The sequence below is a fragment of the Oryctolagus cuniculus genome, chromosome 7, assembly GCF_051225735.1.
Source record: "Oryctolagus cuniculus isolate XC-2025 breed Fujian yellow rabbit chromosome 7, ASM5122573v1, whole genome shotgun sequence".
Lineage (NCBI taxonomy): Eukaryota > Metazoa > Chordata > Mammalia > Lagomorpha > Leporidae > Oryctolagus > Oryctolagus cuniculus.
This window is the reverse complement of record NC_142873.1, coordinates 109,871,744-109,895,618: the sequence shown is the minus strand read 5'-3', so window position 1 is coordinate 109,895,618 and position 23,875 is coordinate 109,871,744. Positions and strand designations below refer to the sequence as shown.

At 40.6% G+C, this 23,875-nt stretch overlaps 2 protein-coding genes across 28 annotated transcripts in view; one reads left to right on the top strand and one right to left on the bottom strand.

The window, feature by feature from the left end:
* ITGB3BP (integrin subunit beta 3 binding protein) overlaps positions 1-9,634 on the bottom strand; it is a 79,835-nt gene extending 70,201 nt beyond the window's left edge. For 5 of the 11 annotated variants that reach the window (XR_016210981.1, XM_089300535.1, XM_089300534.1 and 2 more), the window contains exon 1: positions 9,420-9,634. Coding sequence is in view for 7 of the 11 variants with exons in the window: in XM_089300535.1 (XP_089156661.1) it covers positions 9,420-9,634 (215 nt within the window). In the remaining 4 variants the exon portion in view is untranslated. The remainder of the gene's footprint in view (positions 1-9,419) is intronic. The other 6 variants (XM_051857684.3, XM_089300537.1, XM_070078377.2 and 3 more) reach the window with 3 other exon arrangements.
* Positions 9,635-9,795: 161 nt separating this feature from the next.
* The window catches only part of EFCAB7 (EF-hand calcium binding domain 7), a 53,291-nt gene continuing 39,211 nt past the window's right edge, over positions 9,796-23,875 (top strand). For 2 of the 17 annotated variants that reach the window (XM_008265127.5, XM_070078358.2), the window contains exons 1-6: positions 9,796-9,936; positions 13,065-13,234; positions 19,555-19,766; positions 20,620-20,706; positions 21,391-21,586; positions 22,014-22,135. In XM_008265127.5, coding sequence (XP_008263349.4) covers positions 13,066-13,234; positions 19,555-19,766; positions 20,620-20,706; positions 21,391-21,586; positions 22,014-22,135 — 786 coding nt within the window. In that variant the 5' untranslated portion in view covers positions 9,796-9,936; position 13,065. Of the gene's footprint in view, positions 10,041-13,064; positions 13,235-14,566; positions 14,666-19,554; positions 19,767-20,619; positions 20,707-21,390; positions 21,587-22,013; positions 22,136-23,875 lie in introns of all 17 variants that reach the window. The other 15 variants (XM_070078356.2, XM_051857672.3, XM_070078357.2 and 12 more) reach the window with 12 other exon arrangements.

Genomic DNA, 23,875 nt, shown 5'->3' with positions numbered 1-23,875 from the left:
GAATATTTCAGTATAGCTGAACTTTGTATATTATAATTTTTTCTACATTACTTGGGATTTTCTACATGCTCATCACTGACGAATCATAACTTTACCCTTTCCTCCTTTCTTTCTCTTTTCATTATCTCTCCTTCCCTTCTTTGTGTTTTTTTTTTTTTTTTTTTGAAAAGCAGAGTTAGAGAGGGGGAAAGAGAGAAAGAGAGACAGACAGACAGAGAGAGAGAGAGAGAGAGAGAGATCTTCCATCTGCTGGTTCGTTCCTCAAATGGGCTGGTCTGAAGCCAGGAACAAGACCTTCTTCTGGGTCTCCCACCATGTGGGTGGCAGGGGTCCAAGCACTTGGGCCATCTTCTGTTACTTTCCCAGGCCATTAGCAGGAAGCTGGATCAGAAGTGGAACAGCCTGGACTTGAAGTCCATATGGAATGCTGGTGTTGCAGGCAGCAGCTTTTCTGGCTCCACCACAATACCAGCCACCCAAAGAACTTTTTAGCATTCTTCAAGGCAGGTCTACTGGTGATATATTCTCAGCTTATTTTGTTTTTGAAGGATGGTTCTCTAGACAAAAATTCTGAGTTGACAGGTTTTTCTTTTAGCATTTTAAAAATATTATTCCACTACCTTCTGGCTTTATTTCTTACAAGAAATTAGCTTTTACTACATAGTTTTTCCAATACATAAAGTACCAATTTTCCATGGTTGATTTCAAGATTATTCTCCCTTCATTTTTAGTTTTCATCAGTTTGACACTTAACAGTATATGTGTAGGGCATATAAATACTTGTGTGTACCAACACATACTTACTTTCAACCGTAATTGGAGTTTATTGAGCTTTTGGATTTGTAATTTTGTTTTCAGCAAAATTACAAAAATTTAGGAGTCATTATTTTTTTTTAAGATGTATTTATTTATTTGAAAGGCAAATCTACAGAGAGGCAGAGGCAGAGAGAGAGAGAGGGAGAGAGAGGTCTTCCATCTGCTGATTCTTTCCCTAGGTGGTCACAATGGCTGGAGCTATGCTAATCTGAAGCCAGGAGCCAGAAGCTTCTTCCAGGTCTCCCACAAGAGTGCAGGGGCCCAAGCATTTGCACCATCTTTCACTGCTTTCCCAGGCCATAGCAGAGAGCTAGATTAGAAGTGGAGCAGCCAGGACTCGAACCAGCTTCCATATGGGATGCCGGCACTGCAGGTGGCGGCTTTACCCACTATGCCACAGCGCCAGCCCTCGGAGTCATTATCTCTAAAAATTTTTTTCTGCCATATTCTCATTCCATTTTTAGGAATACTGATTACAGATTAGACCATTTGATTTTGTCCCATAATTCATGAAGAGTCTGTTTCCTACCCACCCCCTATCTCTTCCTTTGATTAGATCATTTCTATTTGTGTTTTCTTCAAGTTCACTGCTAGTAAGCTCAGATAATATTTTCATTTCAGATATATTACACTTTTCAGATGCAGAATTTCCACTTGCTTCTTTTTAAATTTCCTTAAAAAGTTTCTATTTATATCCTGAGATTCCCCAGGTATTTTCTCAATGTGACAATTTTCTCATCTTTAAGTCCTTAACCATATTAAGTTCTTTAATGTCTTTGTTAATTCTAAAAATCTGTATAATCTTAAAGTCAATTTCAACACATAGTTTTTCTCTCAACAATGAATTATAGTTTCTTGATTTTTTTGCAAGTCTGGTATTTTACTGTATGCTGGACACTACGTGATATGACAGAGACTCTGAATTCTTACTCTTGACAGTGTTGAGTTTTGTTTTGGCATGTAACTTGAGTAAATTCAAACTATGTATTTTGTCTCTTTTGTGATGGGAAGCAACTGAAATTTCTGCTCAGTTCTTTCAGCATTCTAGCTATTGGTTATCTGCCAGGTTTTATGGAACCTCCAGTGCTTATACTGGTTCCTGCCGAAGATGTAGGCAGTGTATAATCACATTTTTGGGATACCCTTTCACTAGGATTTTCCCTTTATTTTCTAGCTAGTCTAGTAATTCCAAACTCTCAACTTAATATTCTTCAAGCAAGTAAAACAGGAACTTTCTGCTGGACTACTACCCACGCTAAACCACATGGGCTACCTTTGGGCAAAACACTGTCAACATGGGGTGAGCATTGCTTGGGACACCTGCACTCCCTATCAGAGTGCTTGGGTTCAAGTCCTGGTTCTGTTGCTACTACCAGTCTCCTGTTATGTGCACCCTGGGAGGCAACAGTAATGGTGCAAGCAGTTAGATCCTGGCCAGCCACGTGAGACCTGCATTGAGTTCCTGGTTCCTTCTTGGCCCCACCTCAGCTGATGAGCTCATGCAGGCATCCAGCAGATGGGAACGCTGTCTGTCTCTCTCTCTGTCTCTTCTCTCCTTGCCTCTCAAATAATATATATAGATAAAATGAATTTTTAAAAAACAGTATAAAAACAAACCTTGCTCATAATCTATGTTCCTTCTTTCAAGGATAAGCAGCTCTCCAATTTCTTCCTGCTTAGGGATGTTCTCTAATACCTTCAAGTAGTTGGTTTTTCCCAGGGGCCAGCGCTGGTATAGTGGGTAAAGCTGCCACTTACAGCGCTGGCATCGCATATGCATGCCAGTTCGAGTCCCGGCTGCTCCACTTCTGATCCAGCTCTCTGCTATGGCCTGAGAAAGCAGTGGAAGATGGCCCAAGTGTTTGGGCCCCTGAACCCATGTGGGAGACCAAGAAGCTCCTGGCTCCTGGCTCCTGATCAGAGTAGCTCCAGCCATTGCGGCCATCTGGGGAGTGAACCAGTGGATGGAAGTCCTCTCTCTCTCTCTCTCCCCACCCCGCCTCTGCCTCTGTAACTCTGCCTTTCAAATAAATAAGTCTTTAAAAAAATATTTTTTCCAGAGTTTAAAACCATCTATGGAAGATTCAGTTCAATACAAACTACTTTGACACGGAATTTCATCTACTGAATTTTTATTTCAACAACTGTATTTTTACTTGTTTTTTAATTTACCATTTATTGTTTCATCTTAGAAAGATTTTATTTTTATTTATTTAAAAGGCAGAGGGACAGAGAGAGAGAGATTTTCCACACACTTGTTTACTCCCCAGATAGCTGCAGTAGCCAGGGCTTGGCCCACCCAAAGCCAGGAACCAAGAACTCCATTTGAGTGTCCCACATGGTTGGCAGGGGCCCAAGTAGTTGGGCCATCATCAGCTGCTTTCTCAGGCACATTAGCTGGGAGGCAGATCAGATGCAGAGCAGCCAAGACTTGAACCAACATTCCAAAACAGAATGCCAATATTGCAGGCACTTGCTTAACCTGCTGCACCACAACAGTAACCCTACTTTCTAAATATCCTAATCACCCTCATTTAAAATGTGCTTGTGTCTTTTTTTTTTTTTTTTTTTTCAATCTGGGCCTTTTAAAAAAGTTTATTTAGAGGCGGTGTTTTGGCGCAGTGGGTTAAGCCACAGCCTACAATGCCCAGCATTCCATATGGGTCCTTCTCAGCTGTTTCACTTTTGATCCAGCTCTATGCTAATGAGCCTGGAAAAGCAGAAGATGGCCTAAATGCTTGGGTTCCTGCCACCCACATGGGAGACTTGGATGGTGTTCCAGGCTCCTGGCTTTTGTCTGGCCTAGCCCCCCAACCATTTGGGGAATGGAAGATCTCTCTCTTTCTTTGTCTCTCCCTTTTCTCTGTAACTCTTTCAAATCAATAAATCTTTTAAAAATGTTTATATTCATTTTATTTATTTGAAAGGCAGAGCCACAGAGCAAGAAATTTTCGATCCATTGGTTCACTCCTCAAATGCCTGTAACAGCTAGCTAGAGCTGGACTAGGTGAAGTTCCACCTGAGTATCCTACATGGGCAGCAGGGACTCAAGGACTTGAGAGTATCTGCTGCCTCCCAAGTGCATTAGCAGGAAGGTGGACTGCAAGCAGAGGCGGAGTTGGGATTACATCCCAGGCACACTACTAGAGAGGCTTCCCCAGTGGCAGCTTCACTCACTGTACGATAATGCCTGCTCCTGCCTGGTTAGTTTTTAAGTATTTTCTTATTAATTGCTAGTTTTTGTGACTCAGCTTTATTGTCTTTAGACAGTTTGTATAAGTCCATTTTATAAAGTCCTAATTCTGTTGATTTTATGTATCAGAACTTTCAGTTGTGGTAGTTACCTTTTGTGTTAGGTTATCTATGATTTTGGAATATTGTTCAGTTGATCTTAACCTGTGGAAAAACTAGGGGCATAAACTGAAGATGCTGTCCACAAAAGACACACATTTGATTCATCACCGGCCAAGGGATCCTTACCAACCAGGAATCATTTTGGCTTCCTCCTAGTTTAATTCCTAAGTCTCAAGCTTAACTCCTTACTCTGCCTCTAGCCCATTTCTACCAAGTACAACATGAATGCCTGTAAATATATTCAGGAAAATTCCATTTCTCTTTTGTGCTGACTCCCCATTATGTGTAATTTGGTTTTAATTCACTTCTCTATAGTCCATCAATGCAATTAAAAAGGTAATTTATGCAGAATCTAGTTGTTTTGCAATTGTAAAGACTTTTAGAGATTCTAAGCATTAGAAGAGTTTCTCACAACATTATAAAAATGATCTATTAAAAGAAATGCCTGAGTCCTGGCTATTCCACTTCTGATCCAGCTCCCTACTAATGCACCTGGGAAAACAGTGGAGGATGGCTGAAGTGCTTGGGCTCCCGCACCCACGTGGGAGAACCAGAAGAAGCTCCTGGCTTCCAGCTTCAACCTGGCCCAGCCCTGGCTGTTTCGGCCACTTGGGAAGTTAACCAACAAATGGAAAATCTCTCTCCCTCTCCCTCTCCCTCTCTAACTCTGCCTTTCAAATAAATAAGTAAAATTTTTTTTTTTTAAAGAAAAATGCCTGCATGTATCAGTACTGCTGCAAATATAGTATTGTCAATCTTTGTTTTATACTTTTATCAAACCAATGCTTAAGAATGTTGGGGCCACCGCTGTGGCACACTATGTTAATCCTCCACCTGCAGCACCGGCACCCCATATGGGCGCCGGTTCTAGTTCCGGTTGCTCCTCTTCCAGTCCAGCTCTCTGCTGTGACCTGGGATAGCAGTAGAAGATGGCCCAAATGCTTGGGCCCCTGCACCCACATGGGAGACTGGGAAGAAGCACCTGGCTCCTGGTGTCAGACTGGTGTAGCTCCAGCTGTTGCGGCCATTTGGGGAGTGAACCAACGGAAGGAAGACCTTTCTCTCTGTCTCACTGTCTGTAACTCTACCGTCAAATAAATAAATAAAATCTTAAAAAAAAAATAAAAAAGAATGTTATATAGGGCCAGCACTATGGTGTAGCAGGTAAAGCCGCCGCCTGCAGTGCTGGTATCTCATATGGGCGCCAGTTTGAGTCCTGGCTACTCCATTTCTGATCCAGCTCTCTGCTATAGCCTGAGAAAGCAGTGGAAAATAGCCAAAGAGCTTGGGTCCCTGTACCCATGTGGGAGACCCAGAAGCAGCTCCTGGCTCCTGGCTTTGGACTGGCACAGCTTTGGCCATTGTAGCCATTTGGGGACTGAACCAGCAGATAGAAGATCTCTCTTTTCCTCTGCCTTTCAAATAAAATAATTAAATCTTTTTTTTTTTTTTTTTTTTTTTTAAAGAAAGTTGGCCAGCGCCATGGCTCACTGGGCTAATTCTCTGCCTGCCGTGCCGGTACCCCAGGTTCTAGTACCGGTTGGGGCACTGGGTTCTAGTCCTGGTTGCACCTCTTCCTATCCAGCTCTCTGCTGTGGCCCGGGAGGGCAGTGGAGACCTGCCCAAGGAGACCAGGAGGAAGCACCTGGCTCCCGGCTTCAGATCGGTGCAGCGTGCCGGCTGTAGCATCCATCTTGGGGGTGAACCAACGGAAGGAAGACCTTTCTCTCTGTCTCTCTCTCACTGTCTAACTCTGCCTGTCAAAAAAAAAAATGTTATACTACTATAGTTTTAACTATTTGGTATTAAAGTATACTGTATCTAGGTGAAACACTCAGTCATATTTCCACTTAAGTTCTGTTTATGGCCCTTGCCTATATTTCCACTAAACTAGGGTCCTTTTTGCTTTTTACTTATTAAACTTTTTATTTGGTGAAGCATTAAGCCATTAAGTAATGTAAATTAAAAATATGTTATCCCCAAAACTAAAGAAAAGCGGGGGAGTAAGAGAGAGAGGGCAGAAGGGAGAAATTGGTGGAGGGAGGGAGGGACTATCATTATATTCTTAGAACTGCATCTAAACCATGTGAATCTGTTAAAAACTAAATTAAAAAGGAAATGTTACTTAAAAAAGATTTATTATACTTTTCTCAGTTATAGCTATTTTACTGGTAGGAGGAAAAATACATTTACATTTCATATTTTTCATACTTAGATGAAGTGCTAGTAATTTCATCAATCTTCAAAAAATATAGTAGTATACTTTTAAGTAAAACAAATTGTAGAACTTTATCTATCAAAATTCAAAGAATTTTTTTAACATGGTTAACTTTTGCTGGACCTGACATATCATTTCATTCACCTCTTACTGTAATCAATCCACAAAATAAAAATAATCATATTACACATTTGCATCAGCATGACTACAAACACAAATAGGCACAGTAAAATGTGCAAAGCAGATCCAGGATTCACTTGTATTCAGCTTCCTTTATAAAGAAAAATCAGCACATTTTAAAGTTCTCTTAGAAACTCCCTTGAAGGCTGGCGCCATGGCTCACTAGGCTAATCCTCTGCCTTGCGGCGCCGGCACACTGGGTTCTAGTCCCGGTCAGGGCGCCGGATTCTGTCCCGGTTGTCCCTCTTCCAGGCCAGCTCTCTGCTGTGGCCCGGGAGTGCAGTGGAGGATGGCCCAAGTGCTTGGGCCCTGCACCCCATGGGAGACCAGGAGAAGTACCTGGCTCCTGCCATCGGATCAGCGCAGTGCGCCGGCTGCAGCGCACCGGCCGCGGTGGCCATTGGAGGATGAACCAACGGCAAAGGAAGACCTTTCTCTCTGTCTCTCTCTCTCTCTCCACTCTGCCTGTCAAAAGAAAAATGAAAAAGAAAACTCCCTTCAGTGCCAGTGCCTGCATCCCATATGGGCGCCGGTTTGAGACCCAGCTGCTCCACTTCTGATCCAGCTCTCTGCTATGGCCTGGGAAAGCAACAGAAGATGGCCCAAGCCCTTGGGCCCCAGCACCCTGTGGGGTGTCCTGGACGAAGCTCCTGGCTTCAGATGGGCACAGCTCTGGCCATTGCGGCCACCTGGGGAATGAACCAGAGGATGGAAGACCTCTCTTTCTCTCTCCCTCTGCCCTGCTTAACTCTTTCATAAATAAATAAATAAATCTTGGCCGGCACCGCGGCTCACTAGGCTAATCCTCCACCTTGCGGCGCCGGCACACTGGGTTCTAGTCCCGGTTGGGGCACCCGGTTGCCCCTCTTCCAGGCCAGCTCTCTGCTGTGGCCAGGGAGTGCAGTGGAGGATGGCCCAAGTACTTCGGCCCCTGCACTCATGTGGGAGACCCAGAAGAAGCTCCTGGTTCCTGGCTTTGAATCGGCACAGTTCCGGCCATTGAGACCAATTGGGGAGTGAACCAGCGGATATAAGACCAGAGGATATAAGACCTCTTTCTCTCTCTCTCCCTCTCTCTCTCTCTGTGTAACTCTGACTTTCAAATAAATAAATCTTAAAAAAAAAAAGCACAAACACACCACAAAATTTAGTAATTAGATCATTACCAAATGGAGTACAACTGTATATTCCATCTTTTACCCCATCTGCTTCCCCATGAAGGCAACCATTAAACTGAATGCTATATTTATCATTTTTGTTTTTGTTCATAATCTTAATGGGCACAGAACTCTAAATAACAGGGTTATTTTTGCTTCTTAAGTTTTACAGAAATGATATACTACATGTAGTTTTCAATAAATTGTTTCTTTCACTTAATATTTTTAAGAAACATCCATCCACTCTACTGTCATTGGACATTTACTCTCTCCTATTCATTTTCGATTCTTTTAGGATATATATATGTATATTTCCACAACTATTCATTATTCTAGTAAAATTTGTTCGTGAAAAGGTTCAAAGAAATTAAAAACAGGTTAGATCATACTCTCTCATAAGTTACTCATCTCATAAGTGAGATGTCAACCTCAATTTTAAGATTCTCAAACTCTTCTAACACAACATGTATCTACTGGTATGCCCTTGTGAAGCAAATACACACCAGTTTTCTTCACTGTGTTCCTAACTTGGAATTTTTTGTTTGTTGCATTCTCTTTGCAGCTTTGGGTACGTGGCTATTGGCTGATTATTCTAATTCAGCAATAAAAAATAAGTCTTTTTGCTTAAATCTAGGGAAAGGAAAATCTCTCAGCCCGTAACTTTCAAGAGTATAAGAAAAACATATTTTTAATAGCTGTGTGCACAACACTATATTAGGTGCACAGCTTCCTTATGTGTGTTGATAATAGTAGTCCCTACCTTCAATGAGACCAAATTGCTAAACACTGTTCCTAGGTGATAATTAAAGATTCAATACATGCAGGCTATTATTTCTGCACCTTTCATACCAGTATCTGATATAAATTTTCCCCCACCATTTTATTATAAATTTTACTCTATTTTGAAAATAACAAAGGAACAGATTCCTCTCGCGGTGGGACCTAAGTCAGCCTGGGAACAAGGAGCAGTCAGAAAACCATTGCCCGAGTTCGACATCCACTCCTGCCCGCTACGTTCTTTAGGGACTCCGTTTCTTTTTCGTTTAAGTTTCTGTAGGGCAGCAACTGTGTTTTATTCATCTCAATAGAAGACGGAGGAGGGGTTGGGATAACAAAATGAAAATTACGCAGCACAATGCCTATTCCCGCTTTGGTCATTCTCAATGACCACATTATTCGGGCTGGATGGGAATTGAGAAATCATTCAGTGCAATTTTCTTCTTATCAGTAAGCAAACCGGAGGCGGAGTTGAAAAGTGACGGACCCAACAGTGAAAGAATCTTCACTGGGATTCAAGTATTCAGACCCAAGTCGTGCATTCTGCTGCCACGAGTTTATATGAATCCACTACCCTAATCTAGGTACTGCAGGGCCTCCCGATTCTACGGGGATGTTCCAGTCGACCTTGCCCGATCTTCAGGAAATTAACTTCTTAAAAATCATTTCAAGTGAGACATCACCTAATTACAGCACACACCCTACATCTGTCAAAAGCCTTGGAGAAACAGTGCTGAAATAGACTAGCGTGGAGTTCAAGTCCTTTGAGGACACAAACACCGGGAACGGTTGACAACTGGCGACAATTTTTACTCAGAAAAAAAAATTAGGAAAACAAAAAGGCTAGTGGAGCCGCATAATATCTACTCTTCTTCACAGAGGGACCTCAAAGACAGTAAAACCTAGGGAGGAGATACCTACGGCATTCTGAGATCCAAAGACGCACCACCGCCACTAGCAGGAACCAGCCGAGAACGCTCCGCAGCCAACACACAGCACGAAAAGCGCGGGCGGGCGGGGACTGGACTGTGTGTGTCCCACCGAACGCGGACCCTCCGGAAACACTCTCCCAGCGAGAAAGGATCCGAGTGTGTGCGAGGAATGGGTGGGCGTGTGGGGAGTTTAGGCCCATGACCTCAGCCGCTCCCTCCAGAGTGAAGCACAGAACCTTCTGCTACTCCTCTGGCCATGGTACCTCCCGGAGAACAGATACAGCCGTCTCTGTTCGCTCGGGATCAACCACCGCTAGTCAACCACCGCTAGATTTCTAGCCGGAGCATTCGTGGAGGTGCTCTGCATCTTATTTCCGGTGGCGGCGATGTGCCGTTGCCATGGTGATTGGAGAAAGGCCGCTGTCTGCCGGGCGGCCCAGAGACGATCGCGGGATCACCGGAAAGAATGGGCTGAGACTCCTCGTTTGTGAGCTGGCATTAGGTAGCGAACCGCTGTCTCCATCTCCTCACTCGTCTGCGTCTCACTGTGCGGCTACATCTTCTCCCACCGGCTTCTTTTCCTGGTCTAACACTTGGTCCGAGTAGGTACGCGAAGTGTACGCGGGATCGCAGTTTTACGCCCCGCGGAACCGAGAGCGAGCCCGCGAGGTTGCCCGAGATTAGCTGGGGACCCTTTTCGGCGCGTCGGGACGGCGACTTGGATGGCTGTTTGCACGGGGCCCTTCGCAAGCCGTAGGCGCTCCTAGACAGTTTATTTTTCCTGCCATTGTGTGTGCCTGGTTATTTATGTAGCCGTTAGCTGCGATGTACTCTCTGGGCCCCTGTCTCGGTCTCTGGTTGGAGTTTTACATAAAGGAGGTTTCCAAGCCCGAGGGGTGCAATTACATATTTAATTAAGCTTCCGTGTAGTCTCTCATCGCAGAAAGGGAAAGAACAGAATTCTGGAACACTTCTACCGTGGCATTTCCACGTGTGGGAGTTTTACCTTATTGGGAAAGACTATGGTGAAGACGATCCTTGAAAATCCTTGTATTTTAAAATCGCTGTGCAGCGACCATCCGTTCTCCCTTCCTTGTTGGCACAGTTTTCTTTCACATTTGTGAGGATATGCGTGTGCTCCTATGTGTTTAGAACTCGGATGCTTAATTATAGTGATACCAATTTGTAGTAACCAGACTGTGACACCACATCCCTTTGGGGTCCTTCTAAATCTGGTGTAATATGAAAGTGTCAGGCAGGCAGTCTGTGTATTATAAATAGGGTACTTCATCCGTGATAAGCAATTATTATCTTTCTTTCCCAAGTGTAAAAGACCTATATAATTCAAGAAGGTGCAAGTGATTTAGGCCTCCTGAGTAGGAATCCAATGAGTCCTGAAGGGGACCCTACCTGTGTCATCTTATTTTTGAACTTGAAATATTCAGTTCGTCAGCCTGGAATGTATGTTAGAAGTCAAAGCTGGATAAAGTCATGTTGGAAGCTGTTAAACAACCAGCACTGGCCGGCGCCGCGGCTCACTAGGCTAATCCTCCGCCTAGCGGCGCCGGCACACCGGGTTCTAGTCCCGGTCGGGGCGCCGGATTCTGTCCCGGTTGCCCCTCTTCCAGGCCAGCCCTCTGCTATGGCCAGGGAGTGCAGTGGAGGATGGCCCAGGTGCTTGGGCCCTGCACCCCATGGGAGACCAGGAAAAGCACCTGGCTCCTGGCTCCTGCCTTCGGATCAGCGCGCTGCGCCGGCCGCAGCGCGGCGGCCATTGGAGGGTGAACCAACGGCAAAAGGAAGACCTTTCTCTCTGTCTCTCTCTCTCACTGTCCACTCTGCCTGTCAAAAAAAAAATAAATAAATAAAAAAATAAAAAAAAAAAACTTTAAAAAAAAAAACAACCAGCACCATTTTCTAAAAAGACTATTTATTTATTTGAAAGGCAGTGGCAGAGAGGATCTTCCACCCACCCCCGGGCTCACTCCCTAACTAGCCACAACAGGTAGGGCTGGGCTGGGCTGGGAAGGATGAAGCTGGGAGCCAGAAATGCCATGTGGATCTCCCACATAGGTGACAGGAAACTAAGTCTTTGGGTTATCATCTGCTGCCTCCCAAGTACATTAGCAGGAAGCTGGGTCAGAAGCAGAGGCAGGAGTTGATCCCAAGCACTCCATATGGGGTGCTACAGTCCCAAGTGGCAGCTTAGCCTACTGGGACACCATGCCTCCCCTCACCGTAATTTATTAGCTCAGAGTAACCATTGTTCGATAATCATCATCCACATTAACAACGAAGAAGCTGTTATTGAAATCTACAGCCTTCTGCCACTTACTACTAGGAGGGTGGCATCTCTGTTCCGCAGTTTCTTGATCTGTAAAATGGACAAAAACCACCTGACCACTGTAGTAGGGATAACACAAGATGTATGAAAAATATTTAAGCTCTTATGAGCAGAGATATTATATAAACCTAAAATAATATCAGTAAAAGAAAATAGTAAGCCCCATGGCAATGCTCTAAATAGGACTAGTAAAAATTCCATTACTGGAAATGTGGGGCTTGGTAATCCAGATGTTCATGAAACCATCTGGTTGATCCAGTGAAGGATGGGTGTCACCTGCCAATCATCTTCTATTTGACTTAGCATTATTGTGAGTTTCACGCTGTCTCCAGTTTGTTTAGCATTTGTTATGTGCCAGACAGTGTGCTGTATGCTGCACATGTATTAATTGATTTAACCCTCTTAACTCTGTGAAGAGTCTGATTTAGTTGACTTCTTATTTTGGGAGCATAAATGTACACTTTCCTTTGTCCTGTGATTCTTTTTTTTTTTTATTTTTTTTTTATTTGACAGAGTTATAGACAGTGAGAGAGAGACAGAGAGAAAGGTCTTCCTTCCTTCCCTAATGGCCGCCACGGCCGGTACTGTGCCAATCCGAAACCAGGAGCCAGGTGCTTCCTCCTGGTCTCCCATGCGGGTGCAGGGCCCAAGCACTTGGGCCATCCTCCACTGCCTTCCAAGGGCCACAGCAGAGAGCTGGACTGGAAGAGGAGCAACCGGGACTAGAACCCGGGGTGTCTGCGTCGCAGGCGGAGGATTAACCAAGTGAGCCATGGTGCTGGCCTGTCCTGCGATTCTTCTTTTGTGTAATATTATGTTTTTGTTTTTTGGGTGTTCTCATATACTTGAGCAACAACTGTATATATATATATATGTATATGTATATGTATATGTATATGTATATGTACACATACATATATGTGTGTGTAGGAAAGGTCTTCACAAAGTTTATGGAAAATATCATTATCTTCTAATTCTATTTTTTCCACAGACATGCTGGGGTACCCTTGTGTATTTGAATATATATAAAGTTAGAAGTCAGCTGCTAAAGGCTTACTCTAGTTTATCCTGTGGTAATTCTTTCACTCACTGTACACAGCTTTCATCTTGTTCTTCCATATATAAAAATTTTCATGTCTATTTTTCCATATATGTATTATAAATTTTCCCCACATATAACAGCTTTTAAATATCTTGTTCCCTCAGCATTTGAAAGGTGTGTTGACATTTGCATTTTAGGCAATTAACATTTGACTAAAACAGATTTTTGAATGATTTTCTAATAGAATGGCCGACAGTCCGGGAAGTGGTGCAGCTTTTCCCAGTCAGAGTCCTCGAACAAAGAAATACTCATTAACTGAAGAGAAGATATTTTATATGAACTGCAGAGCTGCCTACTTAACAGTCTTCAAAAGCAGCTTAGAAAACATTATTTCTAAAGATCAACTATACTTAGGTACAGTCTTTTAAATTTTGAATCTTTCTGTCTTATTGGTTGAAAGTTTGTAATTCAGAAATACTCTAGTTAGAATTACATTATTGAATTATTCCAATTTCTTAAACTAACTAGAGCAATGGAACTGCAGTAAGCTATTATGCCATTTTATATACTTACATGTTCTAGAAACTTCAAAATAAAACTTCTAATGTGTATAGACTGGATTGACATATTTAAAGCTTCCATCAATTATTGCTTGCTTAAAAAATTTTTTTTTAATTTTTCTGACAGGCAGAGTTAGACAGTAAGAGAGAGCGAAAGGTCTTCCTTTTTCCGTTGGTTCACTCCCCAAATGACTGCTACGGCCAGTGCGCCGCACCGTCTGAATCCAGGAGCCAGCAGCTTCTCCTGGTCTTCCATGGGGTGCAAGGTCCAAGCACTTGGGCCATCCTCCACTGCACTCCCTGGCCACAGCAGAGAGCTGGCCTGGAAGAGGAGCAACTGGGACAGAATCCGGCGCCCCAACCGGTGCTAGAACCCGGGGTGCTGGCGCCGCAGGCGGAGGATTAGCCTAGTGAGCCGCGGCGCCGGCCCATGCTTAAAATATTTTTTAAATTCTCATTTTGGTGCTTTAAGATTCACAATATTAGAATGTAAATATTTATGGCATCTGAATCACTGGTCTGAATTTTACCTATACTGAGGAAGACATAAAGGATACATAAAAATGGGTTGAGTGACTGTAAAATTATTTAGAGATAAGTGAATTTTTAAATGAGAATAAGGATTCTGAGGTTTTTTATTTTTTTGTTATTGTTTGTTTCATGTGTTTTGTTTTGGTGGGGGAGAATCACTTATTGCTTTTCTCCAATTTTTTCTTTTCTAAAGACTTATTGATTGATTGATTGATTTGAAAGTTACAGTTATACAAAGAGGGGAAGAGACACACAGAGAGAAGGAGAGATCTTCTATCCACTGGTTCACTCCCCAATTGGCTGTGATGGCTGGACCTGGGCCAATTGGAAGCCAGAAGCCAGGAGCTTCCTCTGGATCTCCCACATGGGTGCAGGGGCCCAAGCACTTGAGCCGTCTTCTGCTGCTTTCCCAGGCCATAGCAGGGAGCTGGACTGAAAGCAGAAAAACCCTAGGTCTCTAACCGGCACCCATATGGCTTTATCCGCTACACCACAATGCCAGCCCTGATCACCACAGTTTTAAATTCTTCTGGTTACAAATCTCCCCCAAACCACTGAATTTGGTCCTTGCTAGAGGTATCAAATGTCAGGAGGTCCTGAGTCACCGGAGAGAAACAATACCAGATAACTGACTGCTCCTTCTGTTTCATCCAAGGTGATCTCCTTGCAGGAAGAGAGATTGAGCCATTTTACCAACTTTAGAAATAGCTTCCTTAATCTCAAACTCTGACATATTTCTGCAGCAGTATCTTAGGTTTGTATGCAGTAATTTCTCTTTTAGAAGAATTCCATTTTGAGAATATGAGAATTGCAAACATTAACAGTTATTTGATGTGTAAATAAAAGATATTTGTCAAATAATTTAAAAACATACGACTAAAGCAGTTTTTCAAATAATGTTTACTTTTACCTTGACTTACATTATTTTAAATTTAGCATAATATTACATTTTGAATTTTAAGTGATAGTATTTTATTAATATGCACTAAATGATATAGACAAATAGAATTATTTAAAATATTTGTTTTTTTTATTTGAAACGCAGAATGACAGAGAGGGAGAGACACTGCCATTATTTACAAAATATCTGAGATTTTTTTTCTCTTTATTTTCTTTTGAGAATGGACTGGGATAATGGATCTGCTAAGTCTAAAAATTTAACATGCAGCTGGTGTTGTGACACAGCAGTTTAATCCGCTGCTAGCAATGCCAGCATCCCATCTCACAGTGCTGATTATGAGTCCTGGCTGCTCCACTTCCGATCTGGCAGTGGAAGATGGTCCAGGTGCTTGGGCCCCCTGCCACTCACGTGGGAGACCTGGAAGGAGTTCCAGGCTCTTGGCTTCAGCCTGGCTCAGCTCTACCTGTTGTGACTATTTGGAGAGTGAACCAGCAGATGGAAGATCTCTTGTCTTTCTGTCTGTCTCTGTCACTCTGCCTTTCAAATAAATACATCTTTTTTTAAAAAGGTGAACATGTACTCTGCTGCTCTGTTTAGTTTATGAGTCAATGAGAATGTATTACTAAAGTGCTGTCTTATGAAATTAATCTGGGAAGGTAACAATGCTATGTTTGTCTCTAAAGCGTTTATGTATGATTTTGGTTTTATGGTACAATATTCTTTGTAACACTGTAACAATTTATTTCAGATACTCTGGTTTGAAAGAGGAGTAATGTTAATCAGTGATGTCTTTCTTTGTTGTCTTTCTTCTATTTCCTTCTACTACTTATGCACATAACATATGCTCTGACATTTCCATTTTAAGGCTAAATGGAGCAGTGCCATTACCAGAACTTTGAAGTTCCTTTTTGTCAATTTTTAAATAATATAGATGAAGACTCAAGTCAAAGTTTACAGTAAACCCTGGCAAAAGATCAGTGTGTCAACATTTATGCATGCACAGTTACACATATTTTAACTATCATCAAATTTAATAGACTTTAAATAATTCTAAACTTTGAGATTCAAGTTAGTCATTACTAGATTGTATCAACTTCCTAAATACAGGGATATCTTCTTATTGAGTATGAGTTTTGGCATAGGATTTTTTTCCTGAGAAAGTTGCTTTTTTGTAATTTAAAACATTTTTTTAAACAATTTTGTCTTTGTTACTGAAGCCAGCAACAAATGTATGCTGAAGTGTCACTCATGGGAAAGAATTACATGCCTATTTCCCCGAAGTGGGACCAGCAGGAGCATTTTCTTTCATGTGAATTCTGAATTGTCAAATTACAGATTCATTTAGAGTCTACTTATAGGCTGGCACCATGGCTCAATAGGCTAATCCTCCGCCTGTGGCGCCGGCACACCAGGTTCTAGTCCCAGTCGGGGCGCCGGATTCTGTCCCGATTGTCCCTCTTCCAGGCCAGCTCTCTGCTGTGGCCCGGGAGTACAGTGGAGGATGGCCCGAGTGCTTGGGCCCTGCACTCGCATGGGAGACCAGGAGAAGCACCTGGCTCCTGCCTTCGGATCAGCGCGGTGCGCTGGTCGCAGTGTGCCGGCCGCAGCAGCCATTGGAGGGTGAACCAACGGCAAAGGAAGACCTTTCTCTCTGTCTCTCTCTCTCACTGTCCATTCTGCCTGCCAAAAATAAATAAATAAATAAATAAATAATTAAATAAATAAAAAAAAGAGACTACTTATATTCCCTGCTTTTAAAGTGTGGGAGTTGGCTGGGGATGGAATCCTGAAATACACATGGCATTTCTCTGGTTGTATTAATAGATTAATTAAGGCATCATCTACATACTAGGCAAAATGCTTATCTTTTGTTCTTAGGGCAGCATGTAATCTGAGATATTGTCTATATGTAAAATAGACCTGTGGGAATAAAAAAATACCTTATCTCCAATGCTCCGAATTTGCATAGAGGCTTTATAGGTGAATGGAAGTTGGCAATTATTACAGCTGTAACTTCTGTTAACTTAAAGTTATCAACTCAATGCACTGGCATAACCTGGATAGAAAATTTCTTTTTACCACTAGACTGCTAATATGTTATAGAACCATAAGTCATAACCACAAATAGCAATTTTATACTTCAGATATAGACTTCCTATTCTGATTGTATAACTTCTTTGAAATTAGTTTGTATTTCTGAAAAAATATCACCCTATATTATGCTTGTGCACAGTAAATGCCTAATGTAACTGACTCACAACTGTCTGTGTTTATTACCATGCTCTGGTTTCCATTTCCTGGATGATAGCTGAATTTTTTTATTCTTATTATATTAAATTGTAGATTATCCAGATTATCATTTTCTGAATGCTGATTTATAATTCACAGATGTTGTGAATTCCCATCTAAGTTGAAAATATGCAACATAAGGTTTTATAAAGGGATTTTGTAGCATCGTTTAAGACAGTTAATACCATTTAAAATTCTGTTAATTCCTTCTGTGGTGCTTAGGAAAACTTACTATTGGTTCATTTCAGAGAGTTATGTCTTTTTTTATTTTTTTATTTTTTATTTATTTTTTGACAGAGTGGACAGTGAGAGAGAGACAGAGAGAAAGGTCTTCCTTTTGCCGTTGGTTCACCCTCCAATGGCTGCTGCGGCCGGCGCGCTGCGGCTGGCGCACCGCGCTGATCCGATGGCAGGAGCCAGGTACTTATCCTGGTCTCCCATGGGGTGCAGGGCCCAAGCACTTGGGCCATCCTCCACTGCACTCCTGGGCCACAGCAGAGAGCTGGCCCGGAAGAGGGGGAACCGGGAAAGAATCCGGCACCCCAACTGGGACTAGAACCCGGTGTGCCTGCACCGCAAGGCAGAGGATTAGCCTAGTGAGCTGCGGCGCCAGCCTGAGAGTTATGTCTTAATATGCAGAAATTTATTTCAGACTACCAAAATACTTATGTTCAACTTTACAAACTATATTTTTTGAAAACCATTATACTATAGTGTACAATAAATACAATTTTTTAAAAGATTTATTTATTTATTTGAAAGGCAGAGTTACAGAGAGACAGAGGCAGAGACAGAGGGAGTTCTTCCATCCACTGGTTTATTCCCCAGATGGCTGCAATGGCCAGAGGTGCACTGATCCAAAAACCAGGAGCCAGGAGATTCTTCCGAGTTTCTCATGCAGGTGCAGGGGCCCAAGAAGTTGGGCCATCTTCTACTGCTTCCCCAAGCCATAGCAGAGAGCTGGATCAGAAATGGAGCAGGGCTAGCACTGTGGCATAGTGGGCTAAGCCACCATCTGTGGTGCTGGCATCCCATATGGATTCCAGTTCATGTCCTAGCTGCTCCTCTTCCAATCCAGCTCTCTGCTATGGCTGGGAAAGCAGTGGAAGGTAGCCTAAGTGCTTGGGCCCTTGCATCCATGTGGGAAACCCAGAAAAAACTCCTGGCTCTTGGCTTTAGATCAGCACAGCTCTGGTCATTGTGGCCATCTAGGGAGTGAACCAATGAATGGAAGACCTCTCTCTCTGTCTCTCCCTCTCCTTGTCTGTAGCTCTGCCTTTCAAATAAATAAATAATCTTAAAAAAAAAAAAAAAAAGAGTGGAGCAGCTGGGACTCAAAACTGGCACCCATATGGGATGCAGGCACTACAGATGGTGGCTTTACCTGCTATGCCACAATACCAGCCAACAAATAATTATACAAAGCCTTTCTTGCTATTAATTATTTAACTTTCCATTGATATAAAGAAATGGTTAATAATGAAAAGCTGTTTGACCATTGTATCTCTGTGATGGTCTTCTCTAGCAGCGTTGACATTCTTGATTTTCAGCAGACACAAACTTCAAATGGGTTGTTATTATTATTATTATTATTATTATTGACAGGCAGAGTGGCCAGTGAGAGAGAGACAGAGAGAAAGGTCCTCATTTTCCGTTTGTTCACCCCCCAAGAGCCGCTGCGGCCGGTGTACCGCGCTGATCCAAAGCCAGGAGCCAGGTGCTTCCCCTGGTCTCCCATGCGGATGCAGGGCCCAAGCACCTGGGCCATCCTCCACCCGGCCACAGCAGAGAGCTGGACTGGAAGAGGAGCAACCGGGACAGAATCCGACACCCCAACCGGGACTAGAACCCGGGGTGCCGGTGCCGCAGGTGGAGGATTATCCTATTGAGCCATGGCACCCGCTCCTCAAATGGGTTATTTTCATGCATATATTTAATACTTGGAACATGAATAATGTTGCAATTCTACTAATGATGAAATTTTAGATGTAATGCCTTCTTGTTGTTAATATTCTGAAACAAATGATTTCTTCATTTCATTACTGTATCTGTTGATCCTTAAAAGTAATAATGTTTTTCTTTTGTGGTTACCCATATGACCTCAATATAATTAAGTAGATGGTTATTTTCCATCTTTTTTTTCTGTAAAAGTTCTTAAGTATATCATAGATTACCAGTTATTTAAACCATATACATTGAGGACCAAATTGACAACAAAGGAAACAAATCTATTTAGTTCTGGCATTAATAAATCAAGAATCTTTAGCTGGTAATATGTATATTTTTATTTCTGAAAGTCAGGCATATATTGATATCCCTAAATATTCAACACCAAAGGCAATGGTATTGGTGTATGTGTGTATTTGTCTAATATCATGTATAATGGTTAGAAGAAAATACATTTAAATACCAATTCTGAATGTTACAATAACCATACCTGTTTTCTTGGGCAGTTCTTCAACATGCAGGAAGAAACCCATCCCAAAAAACAATTAATAAATATTGGACTTCTCAAACAGCCAAACTGAATTTTGATGATTTTTGTGTAATTTTAAGGAAGGAAAAACCTACTTCAAAAGCAGACCTGCTAAAATCATTTAGGCAATTAGATGTAAATGATGATGGCTCTATTTTACACACTGACCTTTATAAATTTCTAACAAAGGTAAGATTTATGAAACTGTTCTGTAATATGCAAAACAACTTCAAGTCTAGGTTTGTCGTCCAAAGTTCACATTAAAAATAGCTGTTTCATTGACAGGTGAAATGAATGACATATATGTTATTTATAAAGTACTTAGGGATCCTACTAGATGAAAGGTGCTTTGTAAATAAAAAATAAAGTATAAAATTGAGCCTATGTTGCAATCCCCTTGTGCTCCTATGCAATTCGTTCTTGCCCAGAACTCTTTGAAAATCTGTGATAGGTCCATATGCACTAAGTGAAAGGAAAACAAAGTATAAATGAGATTTGGAATGCATTCTGTTTTTTGGTATAATGTTAGAAAATATCTTTGCTCTAAACACAATAGTAGTTATTACTGACTCTTGCTCTACAATTTAGAAAACTGAGATTCAGTGTTCTTGCACAAAATTTAATAAAATCGTAAAATCTTATTTTATATGACAGACTTATTCTTTTTCTAAAATATTTATTTATCATTTATTTGAAAGGCAGAGTAACATAGAGAGAGGGAGAGACAGATCTTTCCTCCACTGGTTCCCTTCCCAAATGCCTGCAACAACCAGGCCTGGGCCAGGAGTGTCCCAAGCTCTGGCTTTTGCTGCTGTGCCAAAATGCCAGCCCCGACACTCTCATTCTTCCTTCACATAATACTCTGATTTCTAGAGAAATCTTCTGGTCAAACTTGTAGAAAAAGTTGAAGTATTTATACTACCTTATTTCTAGAGAAACCTTCTGGTCAAACTTGCAGAAAAAGTTAAAATATTTATGCTACCTCTGTGAATAACAAAGTGGTAATTATGTTGCTTTTCAATAAATATTGGCTTCTTTTCAGAGAGGGGAAAAGATGACTCAAGAAGAAGTAAATGCCATAATTAATTTGCCTGATGTAAATGCTGATGGAAAGTTTGACTATATCAAGGTACATAAGGTCATATTGATGCAAATTTGCATACTGTGTAGGAAAAGTATTTTTTAAAATTTTGTCCCTATCTTTATTAAGGTAAAATTGACAAATACAAATTGTATGTATTTATAGTAAGCATGTAATGTTTTAATAAATATATATATATTTAAAATGTTTAAATTAGCTAATAAACATATCAGAAGAATGCTTTTATAGGAGCACATCTTTTTAATATTGGCAATGACTACTTACATATTAGGCATTCATTGTACTTGAAAGTTATTCCCACAGTTGTAACTGGATGACTACATTAAAAATAATATAACCATGTTAAAATAACATACGTGTGCATGTAGACACACACAGAGGCTCTCAGAAATGTACCTTTTCTGGCATGGAAGAATCATAAAAATTATTTAGAAAAAAAGCAAGTCTACACATGTCTTGTAAAAAAAAAATAATAAATCACATCGCTGTGTAAAACATTTTATTTGGCTCGGAGTATGACCTCCTCATTGAATCATGGCTACATTTCACTAGGTCACTTGAGGCTGGTCAATCTGATTCGAGAAAATGAGTAACCAAGTTCACTAGGAAATATATTCCATCTATCAGTCTATCCCTTGCCTATGCATTTGCCTTCTCCCAAATGTATGATTGAATGTTTTACCCACTGGACTACTTTTTTATTTCCTGTAGTTTTGTAAATTATATATGACAACCAATGAGCAATGTCTCAAGACTATACTAGGCAAACTGGAGGTTGATAGCAAACTGAAGTGTCAGCAGTTTGGAAGCCACATCGAAGGAACTCTTGAAAGGGACCCATCACCAGTACCAAAACCTTCACCTAGAGTCATAAGAAAAACGAATCAGGAGATGTTCTCAAATAAAGGTATTTGCTTTTAATGTTAAGAATTTCTTGATCAGGCATTGGTACATGCCACCTGATGAAGGGTCATATCCAGATAAACTTTTCCTTCTATCTCAGCTTGCCGGTGATGAAACACATGAGAATCCAATTTTTTTCACCTAGCTGTCAAAATCTATTGAAGTAAAATTTTATTATGGAATTTGACTTGGCTAGGATCATTATATTTTATGAAAACTAAAATTTCAGATGATGTATTGAGTAAGGAATGTTATTAGTAGCCCATAAATTAAGGATCATTAAACCTGATAAGTATAAAACTTTTAACTTATTTCAACAAGAAGAACAAAGAAAACAAAGTTAATATACCTTTTATACTACACTTTATTTAGAAACAAACTCTTACTGAAAACTTCATAATATGAAACTAAATATCAATTATTTGTTACAGGTGGCAGCAGGAGTCCTTTACTGTCAAGCACTAGGAATTTCAAAACATCTGTTTCCCTCACAATTACCATGAGTGCTAACAGTAACCAGAACCCCAAGTTAACTGAGCCAAACTTAATAGAGGTATAGTATTTTAGATTAATAGATATGACTTTTTTTCTGAAAAAAAAATTCACATTGTTTATTAATAACTGTTCAGTATCTCTGATAATCAAGAATGTTTGTTAAATAATTCTTTGAGGTTTTTAAGTGGAATGCAACATTTCTACCCACAGCCAGTTGTAACATTTGTAAAGTAAAAATAATAAGAATGTTATTATAAATCTTTAGTTTAAAAATGATGACTCTCAACTTTTTTAACGTGCTAAGTAGATTACCTAATAATATGCCTTCACAAGCAAATTTTTTTTTCTGTTTAACAGATGCTTTCCATGGGTGTTTCTTGTAAATAAGTCATTTATTCAATATCAACTCCTATGAGAGAAAGACAAGAAAGTCACTTTGCTAAGTCAATATTTGTAGAGTGTTAATATTGATCTTCTTCCTTTGTTTTCCCTTTCTAGACTCAACCTTTACTAGTTTTCTTTCAACAGAAAATAATAGCTACAGAAATATAAAACATTAACTGGAAACTGCTAGGATACATTAAAAATGTGCACCTAGGGACCTCTGTAAAAGGGGGGAAAATGGTTATGACCACATACTATAACTGCTGTTAGAAAACTGAACTGATTGTTCTCAAGAGCTACATTTTTGTTTCAAATAACAACTCTGTATTTGTTATTGAACTCTGAAGTCCCTTATATCTTTAAATTGCTAGACAGTGACATTTGTTCTATATTAAAATTTTAAAACATTATCTCTAAGGAATTTTGTTCAGACTGTTTAGGAATCTGTACACCCTAAGCAATTTGGTGTGTGTGTCCAACATGTTCACACACAATATTTAGTGTTCCAACAATATTATTTTCTACCAATGGAACCTGTTTGTACTTTGTAACTAAATTGAATACTAATAAAATTAACATAGTTAAATAATTTGGTTACCTGATTCAAAAGTATAAATAAACAATCTTAGTAGCTGTAAGGAGAGATACAACTAAAAGTTAATATGGATTATATTAAATCATAATAAGGTTTTTTCTCTGTGTTCTTAAATATCTGGTATAATTTCTTTAGTTCAACAGATATTTACTAAGTATGTAAGGTATGCCAATATTATTCTTAGGATAAAATATGGGGCTTTTAAATTAATTTTTTAAAGATTTATTTTATTATTTATTTGTTTGTTCTTAAGATTTTATTCATTTATTTGGGAGATAGAATTACAAACAGTGAGAGGAAGACACAGAGAGAAAGATCTTCCTTCTGCTGGTTCACTCCTCAAATGGTCACAACCGCCAGAGCTGCGCTGATCCAAAGCCAGGAGCAAGGAGCTTCTTCCAACTCTCCCACATGGGTGCAGGGGCCTAAGCACTTGGGCCATCTTCAACTGCTTTCCCAGATCATAGCAGAGAGCTGGATTGGAAGAGGAGCAGTCAGTACTTGAACTAGCGCCCATATGAGATGGTGGTGCTGCACCTACTATGCCACAGTGCTGGCCCCTTACAATAATTTGCTTACTAATAATGCATTTACCAAGTTAATATAGTATTGTATTTCATTAACGTATTATTTATTCAACAAATATGTATTAAGTGTTTACTTTGTGTAAAGTGGTTCTCTATGTATTAAGAATTTGGAATATAGATGGACCTGAGCTTGAATCTTAGCTTTGTCACTTAATAACTGTGATCTTGGTTGGTTAACTTAGCGAGCACCTCTTCTGAGTCTCGGTTTCCTTATCCATAAATTGGGAGCAAT